The 27,800-nt window shown below is 43.6% G+C and overlaps 2 protein-coding genes across 2 annotated transcripts; one reads left to right on the top strand and one right to left on the bottom strand.

Annotated features, from left to right (window-relative positions):
• Positions 1-5,631, bottom strand: LOC148047106 (uncharacterized). Its single transcript, XM_087708299.1, has 2 exons — positions 5,090-5,631; positions 1-1,253 (listed from the first exon to the last, which is right to left on the bottom strand). Exon 2 carries the CDS (start codon positions 1,210-1,212, stop codon positions 415-417), a length of 798 nt encoding a protein of 265 aa, XP_087564425.1. The 5' UTR covers positions 1,213-1,253; positions 5,090-5,631; the 3' UTR covers positions 1-414.
• Positions 4,668-27,543, top strand: LOC148047105 (vomeronasal type-2 receptor 26-like). Its single transcript, XM_087707943.1, has 6 exons — positions 4,668-4,689; positions 16,722-16,846; positions 17,964-18,758; positions 19,394-19,606; positions 24,028-24,154; positions 26,567-27,543. The coding sequence occupies exons 1-6, from the start codon at positions 4,668-4,670 to the stop codon at positions 27,469-27,471; spliced, it is 2,187 nt and encodes a 728-aa protein (XP_087564069.1). The 3' UTR covers positions 27,472-27,543.
• The last annotated feature ends 257 nt before the right edge of the window (positions 27,544-27,800 follow it).

The following is a 27,800-nucleotide window of genomic DNA, read 5'->3' as shown; positions in this document are numbered from 1 at the left end:
TAGCTGAATCAACCAAAGTTTATTGAGCATCCAGAATTAACATGAGAATCCACAGCAAACTTATTAATCATGAAACATCATTCTTATAGTGTTTTCAGCCTCTTTGAGCTCTACGTATTATCTCTTTATTGGCTAACAAGTCTCCAAGGCACAATAATTGGTTAGTCCTTACATCATTGGTGTTCGTGAGAATGTTCACGTTGTAATAGCTAAGTAAATCAAGTATTATCAAATGAGTGAATAAAATGTTGCAGGTTATTACTTTGTATCATCCCGTGTCCTCGAACATCCCTGGGAACACTGCAAGAGCAAAGATTAGCTGACAGGCAAATATTTTCTGCAGATTGATGCAGTTTCTACTTACACGTGTAACCTCAGTTCTAAGGACCATCCAGATGATTCACTGTAAAAACCCTACATTTCCTCTCTTTTTGTTTTTAATGACGATAAAAGAGATTTTTCAAGAGCATGCATTTGAATCATATTCAAAGTAGGTGCAGGAGACTTACGAAACATAGCAAAAAACATAGCAAAAAATGAAGGAACACATTGCATACAACAACAGCAAAGTATAAGTAATACAATTATACTCACACCATAGAAAAACAATTGTTTTAACCAAGAAATATTAGGTAACCAGCTAGTTAACCAATCAAAAGGAGAAAATTCATAATGTACATTATTTTTTATAGAAGCTTGTAAATTAGCTAATTCATCTTCAATAGTTCTATTAAGTGAATGAAAATGCACAGCACAAGCACGTTGACCAACTAAAGTGCAAAATCCACCTTGACGAGCTAGCAAATAGTCTATAGCAAAACGTTGTTGCATTAAATCTTGATTAAGTTCTTCAATTTCATTTTGCAAGTCTCTAATAATTGCAGCAGTAGCATTAATAGATTTCTCCAATCGACATGTGAGACCTAAAATAGAATGTCTATTTTCTTGAGTTAATATTCCTGGGTATGATCCCAAAGAAATAGTTCCAGTTATTGCTCCAACTACTGCACGTCCAAAAGTATGCAATGAAGAAAATTGAGTATCAATAATAACTTCATCAGAACATTTTGATCCCAAGGCTGCACGTCTTTTTCTAGTTGGTAAACTTCCATAAGCACCCACTTGTACAGGTAACGACAAATATCCAATGGCAGCACATTGATAGTTTTGAGGGTGTACGTTAGTTGCATATTTGTCAAAGAAAAACCACATTGTAGGATCTTTTAATTGCCATCCAGCACAGATTGATCCACCTGTGTCAGTATTAGAAAAAACAGTTTGAAAAATAGGAAAATTTTCAGGATACATTTCAGGTATGATGTTATGACCTTGTGATGTTTTAATAGTACCCCATAACCAATATTTCTGAGTACAATAACTATAATTCCCTACTTTATCTAAAATACGTTTAGCTTTTGAGTAATCAGACCATTGATTAAACCAATTATGACGAGCATAACAACAAAAACATAAGCCTCTAGTAAATTGGTTAATGCGAATATACTTCCATCTAACTGAATTTAATTCATTTGGAGGAGTAGAAAATAGCCAAGAAGAAGAAATATGTTGAAGTTGCGAAACAATGAAAGCAGAAGAATTAATTAGATTAGGAATAAAAGCAACTTGACCAAGAGCCATAGGAGGTTCATAATATAAAGTTATATTATGACCATGAATCAAAAACATATATTGAGCGTGACGAATCCAAAGATTAGGACTAAGAGGAAGAGCAGGAATTGTTTCCGAGTTAGTAGAAACCGGAAAAGAAAAGAAAAAGAGAAAACAACACATGAGAAAAAAGGATTTTTTCAATTGATGTTGATCTTCAAGGTGATTCCAAGGCAATATTGGAGGACGTTGCATCCTTAGATCTTTCATTTGTTTTTCCATGATAAGGACGAACACACCGGCCTGGAATCCACACAGCTTGCTTTGTTTGCAAATCCTCAACTGCAGCGTAACCTCGTCCAATTTATGACCACGATCAACTTATAACCTGGGGACGTCTGAAAATGAAACTTGACTGGAATATCTGAAAAGGAATCTAGAAAAGTTAAGTAATTCCACGCATAAAGAGCAATAGAGATCAAATTTTGAATTTTTCTCAAATTGAAAGGACCAGATTCAGATTTTACCAATTTAGTTAATGTAGCTTTGAATGTACGATGAGCTCGCTCAATTATAGCTTGCCCTTGAGAATTGTAAGGAATTCCATGTATCAATTGAATGTTCCATTGTTGACAAAAAGAATTAAAGTCCTTGCTAGTATACGCAGGACCATTATCAGTTTTTAATTGAATTGGTCGTCCCATTACGGAAAAAGCAGAAAGACAATGAGACATGGCATCAAAGGTGCGCTCATGTCTAGCAGCAGTAACCCACAAAAAATGAGAATATGTATCAATGGATGCATGTAAATAAGTGAATGGTTTAAAGGTAGCAAATTGTGTGACATCCATTTGCCAAATTTGATTAGATTTTGTTCCTCGAGGATTTACTCCCATAGGAAAAGGAACAGCAAATTGTTGACAAGAAGTACATCCTCGAACAATGTCACGAGCCTGAGACATAGGAACAGAAAATTGTTTAGCCAAAGATTTAGCATTTTGATGAAAATATGAATGACTAGCAACAGGATCTGAAAAAAGAGTTGTGACTTCTTTGAGAGTCTCGTCAGCTCGTCTATTTCCTTCCGTCAAAGGATTTTGAAAAGGAGAATGGCTCCTAATGTGCTCAACATATAAAGGAAAGACGTGCTTCCAAAACATGTTTCAAAGATAAAAATAAAGACAAAAGATTAACGTCAAGAGAAACAGCACAATAAGCATAAGGAAGAGATTGCATTGCAAGAAAAACATATTTGGTATCAACAATCAAGTTAATAGGTTGATCAGGAAATAATCTCAGAGCCAAAATAACAGCTGCCAACTCAGAACGTTGGGCAGATGTCTGAACAGAAGTGAATTTAGAAAACCATTGTTGACCATCCGTCCAAACCACAACTCCACGAGTGGGTGATCCGTCTGTGAAAATTGTTAATGCTTCAGGAAGAGGAGAACGAGTAAAAATAGAAGAAAATGAAAGATTCAATGTATTTGTAATAACTATTCTAGGATCTTTAGGTAAAGAATATTGAATATCACCAAGGTAGTTGGAAAATGCAATTTGATATGAATCAGAAATGGTCATCAAGTGTTCATGTTCAAGTTTAGTACGAGTGAAAGCTATTCCATCCAGATCATGACCTATTAATTGCAAAGATCTTCGTCGTGCTTTCATAATCAATTCTTCTAAAGCCTGTTGATAAGGAAAAATGTTTCTAGGAGGAGAAGCAGACAAATTCAACCATTCATGAATATGAATCACTTTTTCATCCAAAATAGAATAAAGACATCCAGTAGGTAAAGGTGATGTAGGAAGAATTGCTAACCATAACTTTTTGGTTATAGAAGCAATTCTATCAACATATCCCAATTTAAATTTATTTAGAATTTCTTGGAGACATTTCTTTTGCAAAATAGTAAGTGAAACCAAATCTCCAGGTTTTTTGGAACCTTTTAATAGAGAGAAAAGACAATAAGCAAAACCATGTTACCTCTTTTTCTTTATCCTGTGACTGTAAAGGAAAATTAAAACAAACACATCCTGTTTAAAAACAGGCTAATAGTCAACCACCACTAGATGTCGTTGAATGACAATCTTTCTGAAAATGCCCTAATTTTCCACATCTAAAACAGTTCCCTGGAGGCTTCCTCCCTCTTTGAATCGCTGCAGCCAACAAATTCATTTTGTATGATTGAGAACCTACATCCTGACAAACACGTAACATGTCTGCTAACGTGTATTGATTTGTAGCTTTTAAAGGCTGCAAAGCACGTTTACAGTCCACATTAGCATTTTCAATAGCCAACTGACGAAGCAATTCTCCAGCCGCTTCCTGATTATCCAACTGTTGATGCAAAGCTTTTGAAAGTCTCTCCACAAAATCAGCATAAGGTTCATTCACTCCCTGGCGTATGTTAGAAAAGCTAACTTTAGGTTCTCCGGCTTGAGGAACCTTGAGAAAAGACCTGAATGCACATTCAGAAACTACCGCCAAAGTTGCAGGAGGAAGTAAAACCTGATTAGGAATGTCTGCAAACTGACCTGATCCAAACAACTGTTCCACTGTGTAAACTCCACCACTACCTAAAGCAGCTGCCTGAGAATGACGCAAATACTCACTTTCCCAAACAACATACTGCATAGAAGTCAAAATCATTCTAAACAATTGTTTCCAATCCTGCGGAATCATGGTATAGCCATTCCTAATTCCTTCCAAAAGACCTTTAGTAAAATTTCCAGTGATACCATAATCAGAAATAGCCTTCTTTAACTCCCTTAAAATCTGAAATGGCAAACCTTCCCACTCAGCAATCTGCTGACCTGGTTGTGGCCCTGGTTGATATTGAACCGGACACACAGACAACAAATCAGCTAACTCTTCTCCAGAAATATTAACATCTGATTTACAATTTTCTACCATTTTCTGAAAAGCAGACTTTAGAAGAACATTAGCAGAAGGATGAGGAATAGGAGGAAGAGAAAGAGGAGTAGGAATAGGAGGAGGTGGAGAAGGTGGAATGGGAATAGGAGGAGGTGGAAGAGATGGAGGAGGCTTTATCATAATGTCAGAAGGAGGAGAAGAAGGTATTATTTCAGACTCAGATTTAAGATCAAAAGAAGAAATTTCTTTTTCAGACAGTGGAGGAAAAATCACAGTATTAGAATGTTGAGAAGGAGGGGATGATAAAAAAGAAACAGAATCTTCTTTCTGACCAAACATTTCTACAGCATGCCGACACAAATGCCAAGCGTGCAAAACATCTACATCTTTCCTAGGTTCAGAATGCAAAACCTTGCCAACCTTTTCCCAATCTGACAACTTCAAAGAACCTTGTATAGGATAGAAAGGACAACTTAAAGCAATTTCACGGACCAGCCGAAAAAGAGCCTTTTGTGACACACATAACTCAGACTTCTTAAGAAGATACCCTAACTCACTAACATGCTTCCTTTGCTCTTGAGAAAGCGAAGATCCCATACTTACTAAGAAAAGCCCTTGGGCTGACGACGCGTCTGTCCTTCTCTGGACGAAGTACGGGTCCCTGTTCGGGCGCCAAAATGTTGCATTTAGGGTTCCCGAGGCTGAAGACGAAAGGAATGTCCACTCACGGATAGCTGAATCAACCAAAGTTTATTGAGCATCCAGAATTAACATGAGAATCCACAGCAAACTTATTAATCATGAAACATCATTCTTATAGTGTTTTCAGCCTCTTTGAGCTCTACGTATTATCTCTTTATTGGCTAACAAGTCTCCAAGGCACAATAATTGGTTAGTCCTTACATCATTGGTGTTCGTGAGAATGTTCACGTTGTAATAGCTAAGTAAATCAAGTATTATCAAATGAGTGAATAAAATGTTGCAGGTTATTACTTTGTATCATCCCGTGTCCTCGAACATCCCTGGGAACACTGCAAGAGCAAAGATTAGCTGACAGGCAAATATTTTCTGCAGATTGATGCAGTTTCTACTTACACGTGTAACCTCAGTTCTAAGGACCATCCAGATGATTCACTGTAAAAACCCTACAGAGAAATGCACCATAGTGAGAAGTAGAGGAAAAGAAGAGGGAGAAGTAAGGAGGGAGGAAGAGGGGAATGTAAGGAGGATGAGAGGGGAAGGAGGGTGAGAAAGGCGAGAAAGGAAGATAGGAGGGGAAAGGGAAGTAGGAGGGGTGATCGTTGGAGGGAGAAAGGAAAGTTGGAGGGGGAGAAGAAGGGGTGTGTGAAAGTGATAGGTGGGGTTTATGAGTTGTGTTTCGGTTGGGGTTTTTTTTTTTTCTTTTCTTACGATTATAATATTATTATTGCCAATATCCAGTATATAAGTGAATGTACAAAATTGAAAATGAAAATGAATAAAACATTTAATTAAAGAAAGTGCCGTGAGCTACTGTGTTTTGCAACTGCTAGCAAACTTTGAGTACTGGACTGTTTGTCTGATTATGGACTATGTTATTTGGATTATCCCTTAACTGAAAGACATTGATGTCTTATCCATGTATGACTTGGACTGTTTGATGGACTCTGATACCTCTATTTCCACGAAAGTAAAAGCCTATTTAAACTGCAGTGTCTCTGTATGCTGATTTGTGTGTTCTCCAACACAAATCTCACAACGCTTCTCTGAACGCACTCGCTCTCCCAACAGGGAGCTTACCTAACAGTGGCACTCTTCTGAATAAAGGTAGTACATACTTTGGGGGTCCTCTTAGAGTCATGGAATCAGAGGTGGGTTTCTGCTGGTTCTAACCGGTTCGGTAGAAGAGGTTCCACAAATCTACCGTTCCATTTAGGATCGGTTGGAATGCTTGGTGATCTCCTTTCTCCATCTGCCTCATTCACTCATTCAGGCAGCAGAGAACGAAAGGAGATTGCATAGCCGAGGGCAAAGGAGCCTGCAGCCTCCTTCATTCAAATGGTTGGGCAATGGGAGGCTTTCTTGCATGCTTCTTTCTTTCTCCAAAGGCATGCAAGAAATCCCCCCCCCATTGCCCCAAACTGTCCCGGAACTGCACTATGAGGTAAAGGAAGTAGGCCATGGGAGAGACTTTCTGTCCCCCTCCAGAGAGCCCATGCCAAAAGAGAGGAGGCGGGCTGGTTTGAATGCAGGTGAGCGGGCAGTTTAGTGGCCCGCCTTGAGAAAGGCAATGGGTGCTGGCCCAAAACTGCCTGCTCGTCCACATTCAAACCAGCCCACCATCTTTTGTCTCCCAGTATGGGCTCTCTGGTTCTTTCCAAAGTCTAGAGCCCATCCATGAAGATGAGAAACGTGAGGGGGACCCCTCCCCTCTGGATGGGCTCTGGACCATGGAGCCTCATCCTTCTTTTTAACTAGGTGGCTGTCAGAGAGAAGAGGGCAGTGTGTGCCCTTGGGCTTGTGCAGCAGCTGAATCCTCACCTCCTGTTCTTTGGCTGTTGCACAAGTCCACGTGGTGTGTGCTGCCCTCTTCTCTCTTGACAGCCGCCTGGTTAAAAAGTAGGACGAGGCTTTGCTGGTCTGAAGCCCATCTGCAAAGAGAGGGGCTCCCCTTGTGTTCCTCGTCTTCCCAGATGGGCTGTGGAGTCATCCCCAGCCACGCAGAGCCTCGATGCAGTTCCATGCCATAGAAAACATAGGTGTGTGCGCACACCCCATAAATTACAGCTTCAGAGACTTCGTAACGGCAGGAAACAGTTGGGAGAGGGGCTGTGGTCCTGCTCCGGGCTGTAATTGTGCTGGGCATGCACGCACTATGTTTTCCATGGCATGGAGCCACAGCCGGAAGATGAGGAATGGGAGGGCCTGTCCCCAAAGAGAAAAACGCAGATGCTAGTTACTTTTAACCTGTGATTGGAACACAAGGTGACCCCAGTATATGTGTGTGTGTGTGTGTGTGTGTGTGTGTGTGTATGTGTCTGAGTGAGTGAGTGAGAGAGAGACAGACAGACAGAGAGAGGCACAGAGAGAGAGAGGGAGGGAGGGAATCAGAGAGAGAGAGACAGACACAGAGAGAGAGACAGAAAGGGGGAGGGAGGTTGGGAGAGATACAGACAGAGGCACACAGACAGAGAAACACACACAGAGTGAGTGATTAGTGAGTGCGTGAGTGAGTGAGAGACACACACACAAACATACATATGAACACAGAGGGACAGAGAGAGGAAGGGAGGGGAGAGAGACAGAGACACACAAACAGAGATAGAGAGAGGGGGTGACTTTATTGTTGTTTTTATAGTCATAGATATGTGATTGGGGGGTTTGCTGGTGTGTGAGCTGTCCAAATTTTGATTTAAGATGGGAAGCCAGGATAATTGCACATATTTTTACAATTCATCATGGCTTGCCTCTCTCTTAAGATCGGCTGATATCCAAAGAAGGATGTTCTTTAAATGTGAAAGGACAAACTTTAAAAGAAATATTATTTTCTCTTTTCTCAGATACTGAAAAATGCACCAAGTGCCCAGATGATCAATATCCAAATGAGAACCGAATTCAATGTATCCCCAAGAGAATAAGCTTCCTGTCATACGAGGAACATCTGGGCATCATCCTGTCTTTCTTTTCTCTAGTCTTGTTTCTAATCACAGGTTTTGTTTTAACCATATTCATTAAATACCTAGAAACTCCCATTGTCAAAGCCAACAACCGGGACCTCTCCTTCGTCCTCCTGATTTCCCTCCTGCTTTGCTTCTTGTCCTCCTTTTTCTTCATTGGCCGACCAAGAAGAGCCACCTGTGTTCTCCGACAAACAATGTTCAGCATTGTCTTCTCAGTAGCTGTGTCTACTGTATTGGCCAAAACAATCACAGTGGTATTGGCCTTCCTTGCCACAAAAACCAGGGAACAGGGTGAGAAAATGGTTGGGAAAGAGCTTGGCCAACTCCATCATCCTCTCTTTTTCTGGTGGTGAAGTTTTCATCTGTGCCATGTGGCTGGGTATTTCTCCCCCATTCCCTGACTCTGACTTGCACACTCAGCCAGGAGAGATCATCCTTCAGTGCAACGAAGGCTCCGTCATTATGTTTTATCTTGTCCTTGGTTTTATGTGTTTCCTAGCTATCATTTGCTTCACCGTAGCTTTCCTAGCCAGGAATCTGCCAGGGGCTTTCAATGAGGCCAAGCTGATCACCTTCAGCATGCTGGTTTTCTGCAGCGTCTGGGTCTCCTTCCTGCCAACCTACCTGAGCACTAAAGGAAAGTTCATGGTGGTCGTGCAGGTCTTCTCTATCTTGGCCTCCAGTGCTGGTCTACTGGGCTGCATCTTCTTTCCTAAATGCTACATTATCATCCTGAGACCAGATCTAAACACTAAGGAACATATAATGATAAAAGTGGGAAACTGATTGCGAATTTGTTTCTTAGGCTGATAACATTTAATTATTCATTGAAGTTATAACAGGGTTTGCCTGCTTCCTTTGCATCTATTTCATAATTAAGGTGGTTTAATATTGAAACAATTAAAACTATGAAATTTAAGAAGAGTGAAATTAAGATCCAAGCTAATAATCAAACATAAAGTATGTGAATTAATAAATAAATGTATCATTCATTTATCCACACTTTTCTTCAGTGTGCTTTGCTTCTTGGACACAGAAAAGGTGGGTGAAGCTGGTGATTGGCATGGTCATACGAATCCCATTTGCAAATTTGAGTCCAAATAATGTTGTGGGATGGCTGACTCTGGATGACATTTGGTATTGCCTCTTGGAAGGAATTTTGGTGCCAGGAAGCATGTTAATGGCAAAATCACAGACAAACAGACATTTATTCCTCCCCCCCAAAAAAATCTGCAAACTCTGTGTACTTGGTTGGGAATCTCACTGTTAGTGCTCCAGGATAGTTGTGGGGGTGGGGAGGAGGGTTGGATGAACTATTGTTTTGAGAAAGGCAATGGGGATGTCAGATCGTAAATTAGAGTAGAATGGTGCCATGATGAACCTATGGCATGTTTGCCAGAGGTGGCATGCAGAGCCCTGCCTGCAGGGATGCCAGCCATCTCTCCAGACCATCTCCATCACTCATGTGTGCGTGCCTCTCACCAGCCAGCTAGTTTTCAGGTCTCTGCCACGCATACACACTAGGTGCTCACATTGCATTTGGGGGAGCACATGCCTGTTTGTGTCCCTGTGCCCTGTATTGGGCTTGGGAGGCCTCCTATACCAACCTGGAAGCCAAAATGGGGGCAGGGTGCATGCACAGGAGATGTGCATTTTTTAAAAAAGTTTTTAGTTTTAGATAGACATAGACAAACAATCTTCAATTACATACAGTGTGTTGATTGGTTACAAAGTTTTTGTGCATCCTTTTCATAGTCATCTTACCATTTATGTGAAATCACATATTATCAAGTCAAATATATTTGTAAGCCCTATTATCATTGTACCACATTTATTTAAGTATCACTATTATAAATTTATTTTAAATGAAATATTCTAGATATTGGATTCGTTTATATTATAACAATTCATTACATCATCAGGGGACGTGCATTTTGAGGTTGTGCATGCACACATGTGTTTTGCGCATTCAAACACTTTGGGCACTTGGCAACAAAAAGGTTATCTATCACTGTAATAGTGTCTCTGGAGATTCTCAGCCATCCAGGTCATGGAGGATATGACCTCATCTATCTCATGTCAGCATCTCAGACCTTTCAACAATTCCAAGAAGGCGGCCCACTGTTCAGATGACTCTGACAACACAGCTAAACTTTCAGGGGGCCTTAATGACTTGCTAAAAGAATGCAAATGACCAGCTGTATAAAGAAGTATAAATCCTTCCATTCTGCACCATCCAGTCAGAGCTGAAGAAGCTTGTTGGATGAGAAGCAAAACATTTTTCAAAGAAAAAAATCCAAACGAACCAGCAAGTACAATTTCCTCTTGAAATAGCTCCTTTAGAATAGGATAGGGTAAGATAGGATAGGGTAACTGGGACCTTGGAAAACTTCTAGTCCATCCCCCTGCTCAAGCAGACAAGTATCTATCTAGTCTCTTCTTAAAAACCTCCCGTCATGAAGCACCCACAACTTCTGAAGCAGGACACCCTACACCATTTCTGACAGATGGAAGTCCATCTCTTCTTGCAAGCCTCCTGTGATGAAGGTGTCAAAAATCTTGAAGGCAAACTGTTCTATTGGTTGATTGTTGTTACTGTCAGAAAATTTCCTCTTATTTCTCAGTTGAATCTCTCCTTGGTCAGTTTCCATCCATTATTCCTTATCTGGCTTTTAGGTGTCATAGAAAACAGCTTTGGCCCTTCCTTTCTGGGGCAGCCCCTCAGATATTGGAAATCTGCAAGTAACCCTGGTACTTCTCTTCTCTTCACTAGACTAGCCATGGCCAATTACTGTAACCGTTTTTTATTTGTTTTAGTCTCCAGTCCTCTAATCATCCGGGTTGGTCTTCTCTGCACTTTTTCTAGACTCTCAACGTATTTTTTAACAACATGGTGACCAAAACTGGATGCAGTATTCTAGGTGTGGTCTTACTAAGGCTTTATAGAGTGGTATTAGTACCTCACTTGATGTTGATTGTATCCCTCGATTAATGCACCTAAGGATTGCATTGGCTTTTTTGGCTGTCGCTCTACAATGCTGGCTCATATTTAGCTCGTTGTCCACTAAGACTCCAAGATCCCCCTCACAGTCACTGCTATGAAGCCCGGTTTCACACAGACTATATGTGTACTTTTGTTTTTCTTGTCTAAATATAAGACTTTACTTTTTTCTACATTGAATTTCATTTTATTAGATAGGGCTCAGTGTTCAAGTCTGTCAAGGATGACCCCCTCTTCTCTGGGGCAGCCCCTCAAGTATTGGATATGGCTAGAAGAGGGGTGGAATGAAATTTCACTTGAGGCAGACGCAATTTTAAAACCGTATTTGGAGCTCCAACAGAAAAGAAGATCACAAACAGGCCCTAATCTGAACATTATGCTGATTTCAAGAGTTCGAATGCTTCATTGGGTCAGAAGACAGACAGCATTAAAGTTAAGTGACATCAGCCAAGAGTAGTTCTGAACTCCTTATCTCTGGGTGACCTTCCCAAGCAGTCCTGGAGACAACAGGCCATCCTGAAGAACAGCAAAAGTCAATTCCCTTAGTGCTGAAGTTTCTTCCTCCAGCATCACTTTCTTGACATGTCCTAACAAGAAGGACTTCATCGCTGCCAAATATTCTCCCCTCCCCAAGTGTATTTGTGATGTTTCATCAATTTGTTTTTCTCCTCTGACATTCTGTGCATGGAACCATGGAAGAACTTCAGACTCTCCAGAGAAGTTGTTCTCACTTTAATTATCACCATCTTGATCTTTGAGGCCTCTTCTGCTATGTCTCCAGTGACTGCTTGTGATGTAAATATCGAGACAGAAACAAAATGTAAGGGATCTTGCATCAGAAAAGGAGAAATGATTCAGATCACATACTATGCAGCATCAGTTTAAAGACAAGCAGAGATTGTGCTCTCAAATGAATGTTTCTCTCATTTCCAGGGGAACCTCGGTTTGTCTCTTTCTCAATCCTGAAAGCTGCTGGGATTCCCATTTTGTGAGACTGCTTTAAATTCTTCTAACACTTTCTGTTTTTCTGGCTTAGAAATGGGAAGGGGGTTGATTCCTCCGTATGAATTATGGAGCTCTTGCTTTTGCTTCTGCTTCTGATGCTGCTGTTGTCCCAGGGAGTCTCTGGAAAGCTTAAAACGAACTGCCTGATTAGTTTGGAGCACCAAAATGAAAATATGCCATGGAGCTTTTATAGGCCAGGAGACCATCTGATTGGCATAGTTTCCACTGCTGCAAAAAAAGAGGACATAATATTGCCTTTCAACGTGGCTCCTTCTATTCAAACTAAGTCGTAAGTCATTCAGTCTTTTATTGTCTATTCAGTCTGTTAAATTCTAACATTGCATGGAGTCCTACATTTTTTATTTGTTCATTTGTTCATTTGTTCATTCGTTTGTTCATTCATTCATTGATTCTTTTAATTTTTAAATTTTAATTTTTTAAATTGGTATGTTGAGTGCATGAGATTGTCTGGGATGGTGTGAATGACCTCACTTTTATTATTATTATTGTTGTAATCTGTGTTTTTTAACTACTCGTGAGGACTGCTTGTGTGAGAGCTTGGGTATGATTGACTCGGAGGACCTGCCGGGATTTGCGGGGGTCACCGGGGTGGTCGGGGGGACTACGGCCACAGGAGAGGGTCGGAGCATTGCGGTCATAACAGGGAGGGGCAGATATGGCGGGGACTTTAGGGCAAGCCATTACCGGGGAAGGAGGGTTCGCTACATCACAGAGATCCCTCCTTCCAGCCCTATGAGTCCCACTCCAAGACCAGATGGCGCGAGCAGTCAGGACCCTGGTCTCAGGCTGTTGTCGCTAAATGCCAGGTCTGTTGTTCACAAAGCTCCCCTCGTCCGGGACTTAATTGTTGACGAGAGGGCAGACCTGGCATGTATTACTGAAACCTGGCTGGGCACAGAAGGAGGAGTCCCCCTTGTAGAGATGTGCCCAGAGGGATTTCAGGTGCTTCATCAGCCGAGAGCCCAGGGAAGGGGTGGCGGTGTGGCTATTGTTATCCGGGAGTCTTTGTTACCTCGTAGGGTCCCTGCTCCGGAGCTTGTCGGGTGTGAGTCCCTGCTGATAAAGTTGGACCTCAAGGGTCAAGTGGGTTTGCTGCTAACGTACCTGCCTCCCAACTGCGTTGCAGCATCCCTCCCCTCGCTCCTCGAGTCAGTAGCCGAGCTGGCAGTTGAGTTCCCCAGGCTTATAGTTCTGGGGGACTTCAATTTGCCATCGCTCGGTGAACGCTCTGATGGGGCGCAGGAGTTCATGGCTTCCATGACAGCCATGGGCTTGACCCAGGTAATTCGGGGCCCAACCCATGCAGCGGGTCACATGCTCGACCTCGTATTCCTCTCGGAGCAGTGGATGTGTGATCTTGGTCTGAGGGGTAATGAGATCATACCCCTGTCGTGGTCAGACCACTGCCTACTGAGGCTTGACTTCCGGAGGCCAAACCCCCACCGTAGGGAGGAGGAACCGACCAGGTGGTTCCGTCCCAGGCGACTTATGGACCCGTTGAGGTTCCAGACGGAGCTTGGGGTTATTCCTGATACTCTCGCCCACAGTTCGGCGGAGACTCTGGTTGCCGGCTGGCATTCGGCGGCGTCGGAGTCTCTTGATCGGATTGCGCCACTACGGCCCCTCCGGGTCAGTGGATCCCGGAGGTCTCCTTGGTTTACCGAGGAGCTCCGGGAGAAGAAACGCCGGAGGAGATGCCTAGAGCACCTGTGGAGGTCCGATAAGTCCGAGGCGAACCGAGCACTTCTGACCACCTGCACCAAGGACTACGTTAGGGAATTAAGAACAGCCAAAAGATCATACATCTCTGCCTTGGTTGCGTCCGCCGAGTCACGCCCAGCCGCCCTGTTTAGGATAACCCGCTCCCTCCTTAATAGGAGGGATGCGGGAGACCCCTTGCAGGGTAGGGCTGAGGACTATGCTCAATTCTTGGCGGACAAAATAGCTCGGTTTCGGTCGGACTTGGACTCCACCACAGTAGATCCAGCCGAGACACAGGAGGACCACTTGGCAAATCATCTCTGGGTTGAGTTCCAGGATGTTGCCTCTGGGGATGTGGACAAGGCCATTCGAGCTGTAAGTGCCACCACCTGCATTCTGGACCCGTGTCCCTCCTGGCTGGTTGCCAACAGCAGGGAGGTGACACATGGCTGGATCCAGGCGGTCGTGACCGCCTCCCTTCGGGAGGGGCACTTCCCCGCCGTACTTAAAACGGCGGTGGTGAGACCCCTCCTGAAGAAACCATCCTTGGATCCAGCCATTTTAAACAACTTTCGTCCTGTCTCCAACCTCCCCTTTATCGGGAAGGTTGTTGAGAAGGTGGTGGCCTTCCAGCTTCAACGGGCCTTGGAGGAAGCTAGTTATCTTGACCCCTTCCAGTCTGGCTTCAGACCTGGTTACAGCACAGAAACCACTTTGGTCGCATTGACCGATGATCTCTGGAGGGCTAGAGATGGAGGCTATGCATCCATTCTGGTTCTCCTTGACCTCTCAGCGGCTTTCGATACCATCGACCATGGTATCATTCTGCGACGACTGCGGGAGGTGGGAGTGGGAGGCACTGTTCTGCAGTGGTTCTCCTCCTACCTCTCGGACAGGTCGCAGTCGGTGTTGGTCGGGGGGCAGAGATCGTCCCTGAGGCCCCTAACATGTGGGGTGCCCCAGGGTTCGGTCTTATCCCCCCTACTATTTAACATATACATGAAACCGCTGGGCGAGATCATTCGGAGGCACGGGATAAAATACCACCAATATGCGGACGATACGCAACTGTATCTGTCCGCCCCGTGCCAACTCAATGAAGCGGTGGACGTGATGAACCAGGGTCTTGAGGCCGTTAAGAACTGGATGAGCGCTAACAAACTGGTACTCAACCCGGACAAGACCGAGTGGCTGTTGTGTTTCCCTCCCAACAATTTGGCTAATGTACCAACACTTAGGCTGGGGGGTCAAATTTTATACCCCTCAGATAGGGTCCGCAACTTAGGAGTCCTCCTGGACCCACAGCTGACTTTTGATTACCAGCTGTCAGCTGTGACCAGGGGGGCATTTGCCCAGGTTCGCCTGGTCCGCCAGTTGCGGCCCTACATAGATCGGGAGGCTCTCGCAACAGTCACTCGAGCCCTTGTGATCTCTAGGCTGGAATACTGCAATGGGCTCTACATGGGGTTGCCCTTGAAGTGCATCCGGCGACTACAGTTAATCCAGAATGCAGCCGCGCGAGTGATAGTGGGCGCACCGCGGTTCGCCCACGTTACACCCATCCTCCGCGAGCTGCACTGGCTACCTGTCGGTCTCCGGGTGCGCTTCAGGGTACTGATGACCACCTTTAAAGCACTCCATGGTAGTGGATCTGGGTACTTGAGAGACCGCCTCCTGCCGATTACCTCCCTTCGACCAACTAGATCGCACAGACTGGGCCTCCTCCGAATTCCATCTGCCAGTCAATGTCGACTGGCGACTACACGGAGGAGAGCCTTTTCTGTTGCAGCTCCGACCCTGTGGAACGATCTCCCCGTTGAGATTCGTACCCTCACCACCATCCAGACCTTCCGCGCAGCCCTCAAGATCTGGCTCTCCCAGCAGGCCTGGGGATAGGTTTCCAAGTTACCCGCCCGAGTGTTGATTGCTGAACGAAAGTTGTGTTTTATTTTTTTTTCTTTGTTCACATTTTGTTTTGTCTTTTGATACTGCACCCCCTTCCCTTGTGATTGTAAGCCGCCCTGAGTCCCCTCAGGGAAAAGGGCGGCCTATAAATACAATAAACGAAATGAAACGAAACGAAACGATTTGTTCAGACATTTATTTATTTATATCCTGTTTTATTAATTTTACAAATAACTAAAGGCAACAAACGTATCTAACAAACTTTCCTCCTCCTGTTTTTCTCACAACAATAATCCTGTGATGTTGTGTTCGGCTGAGAGAGAAAGAGTGACTGACCCCAAAACACTCAGAAGACTTTCATGATTAAGGCAGGACTTAAAGCCACAGTCTCCCACTTTCTAGCCAGATGCATTAACTACTAGATTTACCCACTAGAATCTCTTCCTGAGCTTTGTTCTTAAAATTGATTATAGCAGTAGACTTATATACCGCTTCATAGGCCTTTCAGGCCTCTCTAAGCGGTTTACAGAGAGTCAGCATACTGCCCCCAACAATCTGGGTCCTCATTCTGGGTCCTCTGGGTCCTGATTCAGCCTTATGAATTATGGAGCTTCATTCATCTGGTTTTGGATCACTGTTTCTTTAAAACTCAATAGTCTTGTGGAAACAAAGAGGATGAAATGTTTTAAGAAAGTATTTTGTAGTTTCTTTGATGATGAAAATGTCAAAGATGAAGATGACAATGATCATAATGATAAAATGTACATTTTTAAACACAGGGGTCTTACTGATCTTTCAAAAATCCTACGCTACATATTCGCCACTCAAGCGGTCAACAAGAATCCCCATTTCCTGCACAATCTCACACTTGGCTATCACATCCATGACAACTATTTGAGCACCCTTGGCACTTCACATGCCTTACTGAACATACTCTCTACAGGAGAAGCCAATGTTCCCAACTTCAGCTGTGGAAAGAAGGACAATATTTTGGCCCTTATTGATGGAGCTGACTGGGATGTCTCAATCCAGATGTCAGCATTAGTAGCCTTCTATAAAATCCCGCAGGTTTGTACCATGTTTCCCTGAAAATAGGACAGGGTCTTATTTTTCCTTGACCCCCCCAAAATAAGTACTTGGCCTAATTTTTTGGGGAGGTCCAATTATTTTTGAGGTGCAGGAGGCAGTGAGCATGATCACCTCATGTCTGCTTCTGTGTTACAATATTTCTGGGAGGGCTTATTTTCAGGGGAGGGCTCATTTTAGCACATGTGCTCAAAAGCTGATTGGGCTTATTATCTGAGGATGTCTTATTTTCGGGGAAACAGGGTGTACGTGATTTGCAATTTGTAAATGAGAGGGAAGGTGGTTAGTTAGTGGTACATCCAATCATATCCTCTCTATGAAATTTAAAAGCTCCTTTGGCCATTGAAAGTTTCATTACCAGAGATTAAGATCATAGTGGGGAGTAGGCAAGCATCAAGGCAGACATATCTTGTCATGGTACCATCTTCCTTCTTTGTGGGTTTCTGCTGCACAGGTGTGAACATGAGGAGAGCCTCTGTGTCCACTGAAAGGCACATCTGTAAAAAGAAAGATGCAGTAGTGGCGGAACACTCATTTTTGCCCCCCTCTTTAGCCTGAAGGAGGCTAAAAAATGAGCAAGGCTTCCCAGCAGAGGAAGAAGCACAATGGGAACACCAGAAGAATCCCTGTGAAGGCCCTCTACCCATGGCTGCCACCTGCTCATTGAGCAGTACCCATGAGTGCAAGAGGAACTCCAAATTATGTACTACCTTTATTCAGAGTCTTATGTACATTTTTACTAACTATACTTAAGACATCTTAAGTACATTTAGTAAAAAACATATGTATGGATGCATAGTGATCGGTAGCATTAAATAACCAGTTTATTTTAAAAATTACATTAGCCACATATCAACTATTTTTACCCTAATCTGCTGAAATTCATCACAAAAGTTCAAAGGTCCCAGTGAGACTTTTCTTCCAACTGAACTATTCAATAAATATCCAACTGAGATATTTACATGTATAAAGCTAAGAACTAATCAACAATCAACTATTCTAATATATTCATGAGAACCAAGTTGTATTTATTAAAATCTTGTTGTTTGGACTTGATTTGATCGCAAGTATAACACAGAATTCTTGATTGCTTTTTCAGATCAGTTCGGGGATTGTTTCAGATGCTCTGAGTGACAAAAGACAATTCCCTTTTTTCTACCGGATGTCCACAAAAGAAGGAATCCATTATCCAGGAATTGTCCAATTGCTCCTCCATTTCAGGTGGGTCTTAATTGGTCTCTTTGCTTCAAACACAGAGAATGGAGAGACTTTCATGAGGACTTTTACTCCTTTGCTTGTCAGGAATGGAATTTGTGTTGTTATGTCACAACAATTCTCAAATACCATCAACTTAGCATACTTCAGGCATGCCTTCTCCAAATGGAGAGAAGTCAATGTTTTGGTTCACTTCCTAGAATATAGTTCCATCTGGGAAAGAATTTATCCTTTCCATTTAACCCTTGAAGGTTTGCCACGACCCGTTGAAGGGAAAGTCTGGATCATGACAGTTTTGGGAACATATAACAGGAAAAAGCACATGGTTTACAAACACGTCCATAGTATCTGGACATTCGCTTTTCTGTTGAAACAATGGCTGAATGATAATACATTTGTACCTATCTTGTTTCTGGACCCTGAGTTTGAAGAGCAGTCTTTTCACTGTTCTTTATCCAAGAACATGTTTTCAGTCAAAAGCCGGAAAATGTGCATCCAAAAAGCCCCAATGAAGAACGAGAATAAAAGGAACAGGACCCAGATTAAAAATCACCACTATATTCACAGTGTTCTTAAGACATTGGCCTATGCTTTGAATGCTGCATATTCCTCCAGATCCAGGAGGAGAAGGAAGCAGAGTGAAAAGAGTTTGAGGGCTCTAAGATTGCAGCCATGGGAGGTACAGTGTCCTAACATCAAACTTAATTCGTTTAGAGAAGAAGTTCAAAGGAGGAGGGGAACCTTTTCAACCTCCTTGTGCTACAAATGGCCAATAGGTTTGGCCAATCTAATCAATCATGGGATAAGGTTCCAAAGAGTGGGCACTGATGACACATATTATATAGAATCATTTCCAATATTTAAAAAAGCATTTAAATAGATTCCATTATGCATCAGTTTGTGATTAGTATAATAGAATTTTACATTCATAAATTTGAAGGAGATCCTGAGGTCATCTAGCCCAACTTTTTCTCTCTGCAGGAATCTGAGTTAAATCTTTGATTGATGGTTGCTCGTTCTTAGCCTTATGGCAATCAGTGAAGGGGAGACAGGACTTCTAAAACTAGTCCTCTTTTTCTTCTCATTCAGCCAGAATCTCTCTTGTAACCCAGCTCATTTCCCCATTTGAGACACATTCATTCTGGAATACATTTAAGAGAAAACATCTTAAATTTCTATGCACCTTTTTCAGTTATTGGAAGAGTGTTGTATCTCCCCATCTTATTTTAGAAGAATGAATCAAATATGAAAAGGTCATATGGAATAATTATCTAAGGTCTCAGGGTTTAAAATTTCTCAATGTTTTGATTCTAGTTCCACCCCTTCCTGAAGAAGAATGAATTTTGCAATCTATCCCAGCGGAAACTGCACTTGGACCAAAATGGAGAAATAGCAGCAGGTTTCAAAATCATGAGCTTAGTGATTGTCCCCAAAGAGGATCTCATCAGAGAACAAATGGGGACATTTGAAAGACACACACTTGATGTCAGCCAAGATGCCCTGTCAAAACTGAAGTTGCTCAACAAGGTAGCTTATTTATTTTTTTAATTTTCCAGAGCCTTAGAACCCATTTCAAATTGGGTCAATCTTCAGACTTGAACATGGGGAGTCTAAGCCTGACAGGTTTTGTAGAAAGCTTGGGAGGATTCAGTAGTATTAATCAAGATGTCCTTCACCTGTTACTTATCTGCAGTTTGTAAAGAAAAAGGCAATTCTGTTCACCTGTGCCTAAGTTCAGGTTTGAATTAGTGGTGGGATTCAATTTTTTTCCTGCCAGTTCTGTGGGCATGGCTTGGTGGGCGTGGCAGGGGAAGGATACTGTAAAATCTCCATTCCCTGCCCACTCCAGGGGAAGGATACTATAAAATCCCCATTCCCTCTCCACTCTAGGGGAAGGTTACTGCAAAATCCCCATTCCCTCCCAATCAGCTGGGAGTCGGTAAACAGAGAATAGATGGGGGAGGGGCCAGTCAGAGTAGTATTTACCGGTTCTTCAAACTCCAAATTTCCACTCCCGATTCTCCAGAACTGTTCAGAATCTGCTGAGTACCACCTCTGGTTTGAATGGATCCAATAAAATTTATTCAGGTCTCAATTGACATCCCAGTGAAATCCCAGTGGAAATGAGATTTTGAATCAGGATTCATAATGTCAGATTAGGGATATTGTCCTCTGGGTCTGTGACATTGTTAAACAGCCAGGACTTTGCCAGAGTTCTTCATGCATATGACTAAATCGTCAAACTTGAAACTCATGAATATGTGAAGAACAGAGTAATTAATTTAATTTGTAATTTAATAGATTTGTATGCCGCCCAATCCTGTAGGACTCTGGGCGGTTTACAGAACAAGATAAAAAATTAAGAGTTAAAAATAGAGAAATACAATTTAAAATACAATTTTAAAACAACACACCATACAATCCATCTAGGTGGGGCTGGACCTTGTTCAACAGCCCCAGACCTGCCGGAACAGCCAGGTTTTGGTGGCTTTTCGAAAGGCCGAGAGAGTGGAAAGGGTCCGGATCTCTAGGGGTAGGAACAGCTACAGAGAAGGGAGGTTGGAGACTGGACGATAGTTATTAAGGATAGCTGGATCCAGGGAAAGCTTCTTAAGGAGAGGTCTCACACCTGCATCCTTTAGAGAGTGCGGGAAAGATCCCTCCCAAAGAGAGGTGTTAACAATCCTCTGGAGCCAGTCTCGTGTCACCCCTCTGCTGGTTGAGACCAGCCAGGAGGGACACGGGACCAGTAAGCAGGTAGAGGCGCTCACCGCTCCCATGGCCTTGTCCACTTCCTCAGGAGCAACAAGCTGGAACTCGCTCCAAGAAATCTGATCAAGGCACTCCCTCGGCACCTCGGCTGGTGCTGTCCAAGTGGAGTCCAGGTCCATCCGAATCCGAGCGACTTTATCCGACAGAAACTGAACAAATTCCTCAGCTCTACCCTGTAAGGGCTCTCCTGCGCCCCTCCCTTTCAGGTGGGAGTGGGTGATCCTAAACAGGGTGGCTGGGTGAGATTCTGCAGATGCAATAAGAGTGGAAAAATGAGCACATTTTGCCACCCGTATCGCCACTAAATAAGTCCTAATAAAGGCTCTTAGTTGTGTTCGGTCAGATTCGGAGTTACTAACCCTCCAATGTCATTCTAGGCCTCTCTTTTGGTGCTTCATCTCCCAGAGTTCCTCGGTAAACCAAGGGGCCCTCCTGGATCCACTGTCGTGGAGAGGCCGCAAAGGTGCAACCCGGTCCAGAGCCTCAGCTGCCGCTGTATTCCAAGCAGTGACCAAGGGATCTGCCGGGTTGTGGGCAAGGGAGTCAGGTATCTCTCCAAGTGCCGTCTGAAATCCCAAAGGGTCCATCAAGAGCCTGGGGCAGAATCACCTAATCGGTTCCCCCTCCCTGCAGTGGGGGAGTAGTTTCTGAAAGTCAAGCCTCAGTAGGAAGTGATCTGACCATGACAAGGGCGAGATCTCAATGCCCTTCAGTTCCTGATCACGTCTCCACTGTCCCGAGAGAAACACGAGGTCAAGCGTGTGACCCGCTGTATGAGTCGGACCATGAATTACCTGGGTCAAGTCCATGGTTGTCATGGAAGCTATGAACTCCTGCACTCCATCCGAGCATTTGCCAAGAGATGGCAGGTTGAAATCCCCCAGTACTATCAGCCTGGGGAACTCAACCGCCAGTCCAGCTACTGACTCAAGGAGCACAGGTAGGGCTGTTGTAACGCAGCTGGGACGTAGGTACGTTAGAAACAAGCCCACTTGACCCCCTAGGTCCAACTTCACCAGAAGTGGCTCACACCTGACAGTCTCCAGAGCAGGGATCCCACAAGGAACTAATGACTCTCGGATGATGGCTGCCACTCCCCCACCCCTTAACTGGTGTCGCAGTTGGTGGAGCACCTGAAACCCTTCTGGGCACATTTCTGAGAGAGGGACTCCTCCCTCATGGCCCAGCCAGGTCTCAGTAATACATGCCAGGTCTGCCTCCTCGTCTAATATTAAGTCCCGGATGAGGGGAGCTTTGTAAATCACAGACCTGGCATTTAGCAACAGCAACCTGAGACCAGGGCCCTGACATCCCTCTCCACCTGGTCCTTGAGTTGAGCTATCAGGGCCAGAAGGAGGGATCACTGTGACGTAGCGAACCCTCCTTCCCCGGTAATGGCTAGCCCTGTAACTCCCATCGTACTTGCCTCTCCCAAACATGACCGGGATGCTCCGGCCCGTCCCCACCCCTGTAGACCCCTCCTCCCCTCCCACGGCCCCCATTCTCCCCGGCAGGCCATTTTTATCATACACCCTGGGACGAGAGGTGGTTCTGGGCCCCCATCCACTTCTGCTTCTGCACTCAGTGGTGGGGGCTACAGGCCACACTCTCAAACCCCTCATGCATACCGGCCACACATTCTCCACATGCATACGCCAGAAATAATAAAATATACAATAGTACAATAGATAAAAATGAATTAATTTAAATTAAAAATGCATGGGAACACTCTCTCACCCCATCCATACCAACATTCACTCCTACACTCAGCAAACAAGTTAGGCACAGTTCTTGAACCGCAAACACGGTTGGCGCATATTTGAAATAGATAGAGTTTGTAATAAGTTGAGAGAGGGGGGTCTTTGTGCTCGTAATCTTCTCCCCTGTGGAGTCCAGAAAGGAGGGCAAGGTCTGAAAGTTTGAGGTGGCCGAGGGGGTTGGTATCCACGTCCTCTTCATCCTCTTCTTTCTCTTCTGCGAGGATTGTAAACACAGAGTAAAATGCAGGACTCTCGTCATGGCCAGAGGTCTCCATGGCTGCAGCAGCCGGAGAGCAGCATCGTCAGAAGTGGCACGCCCAAAAGAAAAAGAAGAGAAAAAGAGAAGAAAGCTGGGATTTCAGCAGCTGATCCACAGTGGTGATAGCAAGGAGGCAGAAAAAAAGGCCGCGTTGGAAAAAGGGAAAAAAAGGGGGAGGGAGCGCTTGGGTCAGCAACGGCGATAGTAAGGAAAACTTATCGCCCAGGCCCACAGCACCCCAACATCAAACTCCCCGATCCCCTGAGGCGGCAGTACAGTTTGGGGGCGCCTTGCGAAGCAAACCAGGGCCGCGGTGATCCGAGGTCAAAGCTGGAATGCCATCAGCTGGAGTTGCTGTCTGCAGGGGGGGGTCGCCTGAGGGCCACTCAGTGCCGTTCGGAGGAAATTGTGTTAACACAACCTTGAGGAGGAATCAACTGATTGTCGCTTAATGCTTACATTCCTTCCATCAAGACTTAATTAAATTTATTTTTATTTTATTGATTTATTTAGTTTGTCACTCATGTACAAGTCAACCAGAATAAGAATAAACATGAATAAGAACACAGGAAATGGGTACAAATAAATGGGGACCATTGGATAGGGACATTAGGCACGCTGGTGCGCTTATGCACGTCCTTTACAGACCTCTTAGGAATGCGGTGAGGTCAACAGTAGAGAGTTTAAGGCTGAAATTATGGGGGTTTGAGGATGTAACGGCACTCAGGTAGTGCGTTCGAAGCATTTACTACTCTGTTGCTGGAGTCATATTTTCTGCAATCGAGTTTGGAGCTTGAGTTTGTATCTATAGTGTGCTCGTGTATTATTGCGGTTGAAGCTGAAGTAGTATAGAAATAATAAATATAAAATTTATAAATATAATTTGTTCAATTATATCATTTATATAAATATAAAATAAATATATACATAGAAATGTATCACATTGTAATGAGATTTGCAAGATGCGAAAGGCAAGAACTGAATGAAGAATCTGCCAGTGGGGGTATCTCCTACAATTATTTAGAACTAGTTAGCAATTTGCTATTTACCTAGGTGAAGCCCAGAGACTATTTGGCTAATGTTCATGTCAACCTTCATTTTCCATGAATGGCGACTCTTAGCATATTTTCTTTGGCATTCCTTGTTTTTCTGCTTAGACTCTTCCTCAGTCCAAATGTGTGGAAAATTGTCGCCCTGGATTTGTCAAGCGGGCTCAAGAAGAAAAGCCAGTTTGCTGCTACGACTGTGTTCCTTGTCCGGAGGGGACTATCTCCACTCAGGAAGGTGAGTGACTCTCAATGAAAGAGCCTTAGATCCATCCATATCCATTTAGCACTCAATCATTGCTTAAAATTGTTACCAAATCTAGTGTGCAAATATATTGCTCCAATTTCTCACTTTTAGAAAGTAAGTACTTGCAAGATGGATAAACACTGAAATGTTCTGCTTGAATTCATTTAGAATTGATCATTAACATTGAAATATTTAATGTTAATTTTTTCTTTGTTTACATAAAATTATTTCTTTCATTATTTATCAAATTTATATATGCCACCCATTTCATAATTATGGACAGCATACTATAAACCAACAATGAAACATTTTACAGAACCAGATAAAAGAAATGAAACATAAAAAAAACCAAGACTGCAAGAGGGGGATACATTAAGATGTTACAAGTGATGCATTCAGCTCATAGACAGGTGGTAGTGCACACCTTTCCCAAGAGTCTCTCCATGCCCCCAACTGTGTTGGTCAACTTTTGACAAGGGTCCAAATTTTTGGGAAGGTTTCTTGAGAGTATGGTTGGGACTCAGTAGCAAGATGGCTTTGGTTGAACTTGCAGAGGATGTCTGAAGATGGGTAGTGGTACAACCATCTTTGTCCTTCTGGATCTCATTTGATACCACGGTACCCTTTTGGACCTGTTTCAGGGATTGGGATTGGAATTGGGAGGAAGTTTTACACAGCATCTCTTTTATTAATAGACAGCTACAGTTAGTGGTGTTGTGGGACAGAAGTTACATCCTAAGCTCCAGCCATGGGGTATCCTTCAGGAGTGTATCTTTAACTTTTCTTCTTTCTACTTTATCATTTACATGATAAATGATGATTACATGCTAGGTGAGGTCATTTGTCAGTTTGGTGTTGAGCATTATGACTCACTACTTGGCCCTGCTTGCAACAGGAGAGGAAGGGAATGCATTGAAAAGTAAGAGAGGATAGGGAGGGAAATTTGGACTGGAGGTGTGATGACTGGAAGCCTGAGACTGTTCTAACACCCACAAGGTTACCTTCTGGGAACATCTCAGGCAGACAAACCATTCCCAAAACAAAGCAAATGCAAATGATTGGTGGACAATGGACAATGGCAGGCCTGGGAAGGGGGGAGAGTTTTTCTATGCTGTTTGTATGCGAAATAATTAGAACTGGCTTTTCTTCTTCTGTGCCTCTTAAAGTTATACTCTTGATAAAAAAATGTCCCAGGAGTTTCTTGTGCTGTCTAACCCAGTGGGACAGTTGACATATGGTATCATCCATACACGCCAAATATATGTACTGTTGTAGTGGATGCCGAGCACCTGATCGTTTGACCGGGATAAACTGACTTCGACTCAACCCTGGCAAGATGGAGAGGCCTTCTGTTTTTGACCTCCAAAGGTTCTAGTGCAGTGATGTCAAACCTTTCTTGGGCCGCGTGCCAGAAGCGGGGAGCACAAGGGGTCATGTGTAGGCATGCCATATCCATAATGCTATATATGCGAACCTCTTGCATGCATGCGTGCTTGACCAGTGCCCCCCCAGAGGCTTTCTAGGAGCTTGGGGAGGGCGAAAACACCCTCTCCCGCCCCCTCCCGGATTCTCTCCAGAGGCCTCAGGAGCTTCCCTGTAGGCTCTGGAGGGTGAAAAACAGATCTACGGGGAACCTGGAAGTTCAGAAACAGTGACTTCTGGTTTGTCCGTAGGGCTGATTTTCTATCTCCGGAGCCTTCAGGAGGCTTCCCTGAAGACTCTGGAGGGTGAAGAATGGACTTATGGACAAACCTGATGTCACTTCCGGTTTGCTTGTAGGGTTAGCTTTTGCCCTCTGGAGCCTTCAGGGAAGCATTCTGAAAGCCCCTGAAGGCTCTGGTGGGCAAAAAACGGCCTTACGGCCAAACTGGAAGTCCATCCCTGAACTTCTGGTTTGTCTGTAGGCTGGTTTTTCTCACTCAGGAGGCTTCAAGAAATCTCCTGAGGGCATCAAAAGAAGGCCAATGTCAGCTGACCACAGTGTGTCTTACAATGCGCATGCACGCTGGCCAACTGACAGGGCAGCACCTTGAGTGCCCTAACAAATGGCTCCGTGTGCCACTTGTAGCACGTGTGCTATAGGTTCGCCATCACAGTTCTAGTGATAAGCCATCTCAGAATCTGAATGATGTGGTACTTCTCTGGATAAAGGTAGCACATAATTTCGGGTTCCTCTTGGAGTCATTCAATTCAGTTCACCTTTAAATGTTACATGAAATAGATTCAGGTATCAATGGCACTTCCTCTCTCTGATGAAAACAGCTTGTCTCAGCAGAACAGAGAGTTTTAATAGGCATCCTATTGCTTGCCTCTCTCGTAAGATTGGCTGATATCCAACCAAGGACTTTCTTTAAATGTGAAAGGACAAATTATAAAAAAATATATTATTTTCTCTTTTCTCAGATACTGAAAAATGCACCAAGTGCCCAGATGATCAATATCCAAATGAGAACCGAATTCAATGTGTCCCCAAGAGAATAAGCTTCCTGTCCTATAAAGAACATCTGGGCATCATCCTCTCTTCCTTTTCTCTAGTCTTGTTTCTAATCACAGGTTTTGTTTTAACCATATTCATTAAATACCTAGAAACTCCCATTGTCAGAGCCAATAACCGGGACCTCTCCTTTGTCCTCCTGGTTTCCCTCCTGCTTTGCTTCTTGTCCTCCTTTTTCTTCATTGGCCGACCAAGAAGAGCCACCTGTCTTCTCCGACAAACAGTGTTCAGCATTGTCTTCTCAGTAGCTGTGTCTACTGTATTGGCCAAAACAATCACAGTGGTATTGGCCTTCCTTGCCACAAAACCAGGGAACAGGGTGAGAAAATGGTTGGGAAAGAGCTTGACCAACTCCATCATCCTATCTTGTTCTGGTGGCCAGGTTTTCATCTGTGCCATGTGGCTGGGTATTTCTCCCCCATTCCCTGACTCTGACTTGCACACCCAGCCAGGAGAGATCATCCTTCAGTGCAACGAAGGCTCTGTCATCATGTTTTATCTTGTCCTTGGCTATATGTGTTTCCTAGCTATCATTTGTTTCACCGTAGCTTTCCTAGCAAGGAATCTGCCTGGGGCTTTCAATGAGGCCAAGCTGATCACCTTCAGCATGCTGGTTTTCTGCAGCGTCTGGGTCTCCTTCCTGCCCACCTACCTGAGCACTAAAGGAAAGTTCATGGTGGTCGTGCAGGTCTTCTCCATCTTGGCCTCCAGTGCTGGTCTACTGGGCTGCATCTTCTTTCCTAAATGCTACATTATCATCCTGAGACCAGATCTAAACACTAAGGAACATCTAATGATAAAAGTGGGGAAATGATTTGAATTTGTTTCTTAGGCTGATAACATTTAATTATTCATTGAAGTTATAACAGGATTTGTCTGCTTCCTTTGCATCTGTTTCATAATTAAGGTGTTTTAATATTGAAACAAATAAAACTATGAAGTTTAAGAAGAGTGAAATTAAGATCCAAGCTAATAATCAAACATAAAGTATGTGAATTAATAAAGAAATGTATCATTCATTTATCCACATTTTTGTCCAGTGTGCTTTGCTTCTTGGACACAGAAAAGGCGAGTGAAGCTGGTGATTGGCATGGTCATATGAATCCCATTTGCAAATTTGAATCTAAATAATGTTGCGGGGTG

The sequence above is a fragment of the Thamnophis sirtalis genome, unplaced genomic scaffold (assembly GCF_051295495.1).
Source record: "Thamnophis sirtalis isolate CommonGarterSnake01/CBP01778 unplaced genomic scaffold, rThaSir2_p1.2 scaffold_3, whole genome shotgun sequence".
In the NCBI taxonomy this organism is placed as follows: Eukaryota; Metazoa; Chordata; class Lepidosauria; order Squamata; family Natricidae; genus Thamnophis; species Thamnophis sirtalis.
Note: the sequence above shows the minus strand (reverse complement) of the source record. Positions and strands in the feature narration are given on the sequence as shown.